Source organism: Priapulus caudatus, unplaced genomic scaffold (assembly GCF_000485595.1).
Source record: "Priapulus caudatus unplaced genomic scaffold, Priapulus_caudatus-5.0.1 Scaffold132, whole genome shotgun sequence".
Lineage (NCBI taxonomy): Eukaryota > Metazoa > Priapulida > Priapulimorpha > Priapulimorphida > Priapulidae > Priapulus > Priapulus caudatus.
The window spans coordinates 484,937-490,277 of NW_014577193.1; the positions used below are offsets into that span (position 1 = coordinate 484,937).

The 5,341-nt window shown below is 50.7% G+C and overlaps 1 protein-coding gene across 2 annotated transcripts in view; it reads right to left on the reverse strand.

Annotated features, from left to right (window-relative positions):
• The window catches only part of LOC106805907 (embryonic stem cell-specific 5-hydroxymethylcytosine-binding protein-like), a 13,967-nt gene extending 9,127 nt beyond the window's left edge, over window positions 1–4,840 (reverse strand). The window contains exon 1 of one of the 2 annotated variants that reach the window (XM_014807679.1): window positions 4,756–4,840. Coding sequence is in view for 1 of the 2 variants with exons in the window: in XM_014807678.1 (XP_014663164.1) it covers window positions 4,367–4,386 (20 nt within the window). In the remaining variant the exon portion in view is untranslated. Of the gene's footprint in view, window positions 1–4,366; window positions 4,527–4,755 lie in introns of those variants that run through there. The other variant, XM_014807678.1, reaches the window with a different exon arrangement.
• Between the last annotated feature and the right edge of the window lie 501 nt (window positions 4,841–5,341).

The window sequence follows — 5,341 nt, forward strand, 5'->3', positions numbered from 1 at the left end:
CCATTAATGATTAATCAATATGTCAGATTATATGTCTTGATCTTTAAAGGGCACTTTTTCCACCGCACATTGCCGAACATTTCATGGAACATTGCTACGATAATGTTTTTAAGCAAAATATTCGGCAATGTGCGCCGGGCTTTAGACAGTCAAATACTATATAACTGATATTTGTATTAACAAATCTATACATGTTACCTGCGAAGAAGGGAATAATGGGTTAGCATGGTACTGTAGAGGATGTCAACGTGGGGTGAAAAAATTATCAGATATGTTTTAAGTCATGATCACCAGGCAGATCAAGACAGAAGAAAATGTAGAGATGCTGAAAGCCACACAAGTTGGCATGAAGGATACGATCAGAGAACTAGAAATAAAATTAGACCTCCTCCAAAATAATGCGCCATCTGCACCAGAAGTTATCAGAGAACTAAAGGAACGAGACCGACGTCAAACTTCACTGATGCTCTTTAACATCCCAGAGAGTGAAGAAACAACACCCGCAGACAGAGTCAGTCATGATTCTAAGGAGCTAAACAACTTAATCTCAGATAAACAAATAAACAAATAATTAGAGTCAGGGCAAAAAAACGAAGATGGGGCCCCTCGGCCCATGAAAGTAACTTTCGAAAAGAAGGGGGATCCCCCTGCACTAATGCAGGCACTGAAGAAATTTGACATCGCTACAAAAAAGATGAAATTCCAGATGGCACCAGACCTCACTCCGATGCAGCATGAAGAAGGAAAAATCTTAAGAGAAATGAGAACTCAAAGACAGGCAGACCAAATCAAGCAAACAGATAAAGATAGACAAAGTGAAACAATCCTGGATTGGAACAATCAAACTACCCATGGCTTCAAATACTTCTACAGCAACATAGATACATTCTTCAATAAAAGATCTGAAATTCTCGCCATGGTTGACGAAACTTCTCCCGACATCATAGGTCTGGCTGAAATAAAATCTAAAACAACAGACGACAGCCCAGGATAGTCCCCGATACGAATGCTGCTCTGATATGACGGGAAATCCAGGAAGAGGTGTAGTCATGTGGTCAAAATGCAGTTTGAATGCTACACAAATCGATCATGAATGCCCAATACAAGTGCATGACAGTATCCTAGACAACAATACGCAAGGGCTTAGATTGCATAGTCTCAAACTTTACAAACGCCAAGTGAACCACACGTTCAAAAAGAAAGCATTTACTGATTTAGCTAGTTTTAGAACCGTCAACAATTGGAACTCCTTACCCGAAAAAAGAATAACATCAAAAACTATAAATGAATTCAGAAACAAAATTGACAGGCACGGGTCCCACCTGCAATATGACTACCTTAACTATAGATACAATAACGTAACCCAACACAAGGGTAGGGTTACAACGCGAGCCTATTCTTTTCTTTGGAGGCGCCCCCGAGTGATTCACTCAGGGCGGTTTTATGGTGCATTTTTCAAGACTAGAACTTCCAAACTGAGGGATCATCCGGTGGCTGCTCCCCGAGCATCCACGACCGTGGATTGGAGCGCCGTCATGGTGGCTGCGACGGAGGCCGCCAGGAGGAACCCGGCGCCTGCGCCTGAGGTCGCCAGGAGACAATGGAGTCCGGCGCCAGCAACACGAGAGGGGCGACGGGAGTCACCTCATTGCCACCACACCCAGAGAGGAGCTGGGCAAGACCGCAGTGGACAGGGGCTTGAGAGGAAGGCCACGAAGGTCACCTCTAGACCCCACCCCGGCGCGGCAAGGGGACGGGCAGGAGCCCACCCCAGGGAAAATCCGGCCCCACCTGCCACCCTGGTGAGAAGAATGGCTGGGCCCCTGTACCGGCAGAGGCATTTGTCCACCGGGAGCAGCTTCGGCAAGGGGCGGGGCCGACATACCCGCGCTTCGGAGGGGCCATCGTGATCGCTCCCCATCTGCAGCACGGGCGGTGGTATTGGTGCCTGGCATGCCAGGTGCCCACCATGCACGGCGTGGATCACCATGCAGAGTACCACCGCAGTGCCTGCACCCTGATGTGGTGCCCGGTGCCTGGGTGCTTAATGGCCATGCCCAGCGCCGTGCTCTACCGGCTGCGAAGCCACCTGCAGACGGCGCATCACCTCGGGTGTGACCACCATTATGAGATGCCCAGGTGGATGCAGCTGCGGGGCGCCGACAACCCCAACCACCTGAAGTCGACAAGCGGGTACCTGGAGCTGCAGGAGGATCAAGGCGAGGCCAGGGAGGTGGCGCCAGCAGCAGCATCACAAGCTCGCCCCATCACCCGACCGGCGTGGAGAGACGGGCAGCCATACGCGGCAGTGGTGGCAGGCGTTGCGGCCAGGCCTGTGGCCGCCCCCAGCCATCCCTGAAGCGGGAGGCGCCCATCGCTGCCCCCCAGACGCATAAGGTGCATGAGGAGGCAAGCGACGGGAAGAAGAGCGTCGAGGGAGCGGGTGCCGCCCGAGAGACCGGTGAGGAGCCGACCATTGCCCGCCGCGGAAGGACGAGCACCGTCGTCCGCACCCGAGGTGACGCCCACGCCGACCTCGCATGCGAGGCCTGCGCCGATGGGAGTGGAGGCACCACTGGAGGTGCCCGCATCATCAGAAGTGCCAGCTCAGCTGCTGGCGACAATGCGCGCACTGGAGGCGCCTGGGGCACCCCCTGAGAGCGACCCCATTCCAAGCATCACCACGGGGGAGTTTAACGAGTTCCTGGGGTTGCCCTTCCAGCCCCCAGCCGACCTTCCAGCGTGGGATTACCCCAGTTTGAGCGACCCGGACGGCGGGCCAGCGTTCGACCGGCTGGAGCATATGGGAGTCCGCCAGCTGCACCAGGCACTTTCCTGGGGTAGTGCCCAGCGACGTCGCATCGAGAGCCTGGAAAGGCGCGCTCATGAACTCCTGGAGGTGAAGACCCGCATCGTCCTGCGGTCAATGGTTATCGCGGGCCAGGAGATGGGGGATGCTGCGCGGAGGTAGACCTTCCACGTCGGGTGCCGGTACACCGGCATGCGCGTCTTGGGATCGACCTAATGGTCGATCTTGAAGAGGGGAGGAGTGTGGCGGTGATACCGGTTGCCACGGCCCCTCGGCTGGCAGGGATTGAGCTTGCCCGCTCGGGGGATTAAATGTTCTATGTTTGTAATTGGTTCTATGTTTGTAATGTCTTTCTGTGTGTTTTGTGTGTGTTTTGGAGCGTATTGCAGCAGTTACTCACTCACCGCCGCATTCTATGGGGGCTGCCATTAGTCGCGATTGTAACCCCCTCTAGCGCCCGAGAGCGGAGCTAGCGTAGAAAACAGCTGGCGCCGCGAGAGCCGTGTGCAAATAGCGTGGTTCGTGGCGTTTGTTTTGGAAGCGTCGAGCTGCGATACAGAGTTCAGCAGAGATACAGAGTTCAGCGGAGATATAGAGTTTAGGAGGTTAGGAGCTTGGAAGTGGAGTGTGCAGCGTACGAGCGGCTGCCCAGTGCGTCCGAGCGAGAGGGAGCACGAGTGAAGACCAGAGACTAGAGAGTGAGTACAGCGGGCTGTTTCGGCACACCGTCGGGGCTTAATTTACGGTTACAGTAATAGTAATAAATGCCTGGTAAAGTTAACGGCAATAGCAGTATTAATAGTGACTTAATAGACGTCACCAGACGTATTTAGTATCCCCCTCGAGTAGCAGCCTTAGACGCATCGGGCGTGAGTGCGCCCCTTGTGTGAGTCGCCGTACGGGTGTACTGTCATCCGGCTGCCTAGCCCCCCCCTTACACGTTAAAGTAATATCTCACGAATAGCCCCGCGTCATAAGGTGTGCCGTGTTGTGTTGTGTTACTGTCTGTCCTGTGCCGTCCGTCGTCTGGCATTGCTGACTAACTGCATCCGGAGCCGGAACGAACGCTGGAGTGAACGTGTCCGAGGAGAGCGCAGTAGCACAGAGGCGCTCGTGAGGGAGTGGAGACCGGGTGGCGACGATACGACACGCAAGGTAGGAGTATCTATCTTGTATTTCTCGTTGCCACTATCCACCGTGTTGCACTGCACCATACGTAAGGTAAACCGCTCGTTACTGCGTATTGTCAGGTGGCGCCCTCAGGTGTCGCGGAGAGACACAAAATGCTACAATAGCTACTGGCACAACCTCAAGCAAACACAAACCATTCATATTGACAATCATGTTGACATCCACTTATATAATCACTTACATATGGTCAGGTCAAGGTATAGATGCGATGCACAGGATGCTACGGTCATGAGCACGTACATGTGTCATAAAACAGTCATGATAAAGAAAGAAGTCAGGGTGTACGTGTTATGCTAGGCCTAATGCCATGGTAGCTACTGCACAACCGCCTCGGCGTGCAACACAGTTTCTTGGAGGTATACTTACCAGGCGGTTCGTCCACACATGATCTATTTCTTGCGGGTGATCAGGTCTCTAACCTTTATGGCTGTTAAACCAGCAAGAAATCGTACCTACACACTTGTGTTTACACTTAGAAATGTTAAATTAGTTCAACAACAACACGACCAAGTTGTCTATGGTCTCGCTTTATAGACTGGATACCTATATCTATATTTAGTCTTGCTAATGTATATCAACTGAGTTAAGAGATAAGGGTGCCCATCTTAACGTCACACAACCGCCCACTCGTACTATTTATCCTTGATTCGCCCGGTCACATAAAACCTGCTCATTACAACTTATTTATGCATAGACATAATGACATTATTGTTGTCATACATTCATCAGTAAATATTTAATAATTATCTACTCACGACTGTTTTCTGGTGTACACAATTAATAAGTCATCTGTACGGCTGGTCGTCCGGGTCTATGCATTATGTAATCCCCCGGGTGACCGGTCATCCGCGACAGGTCCATGTGTGCTCGCGATAAAGATGTCAGCGCCCATGTTAGTCCAGGAGCACGAACCTTGACATTTTCGTTTCGTTCAACCATCACTACATCTAAGGTTTGACTTGACAGGATGGTCGAATAGACCCCCTAGAACACCCCCAGGTAGTATGTAGTCTCAAATTGTGGTATCAGTTTTGTGCTAGAAGACATTTTATAGACAAGGGTGGGTGACGCGACACCGTTAAAAAATGTGGGGTATAAATAACATAACAACTCATATCTTTGCTAATAATCAACCAATTTTAATGATTTTGGTACCAATGGGTCCGTCTTAGAAATTGCTACCATAAAAAAATGTTAACCTACTTAAGAGGTCACTTAAGAGGTCACTACAGGTCACTACAGGTCAAAAGGTCACGTGACGGGCATTTTTCCTTAAACTGCAGTAACGATTGCCAAATATAAATAAAATGTTCTACCAAATTTAAATGTTTTGGTACCAAT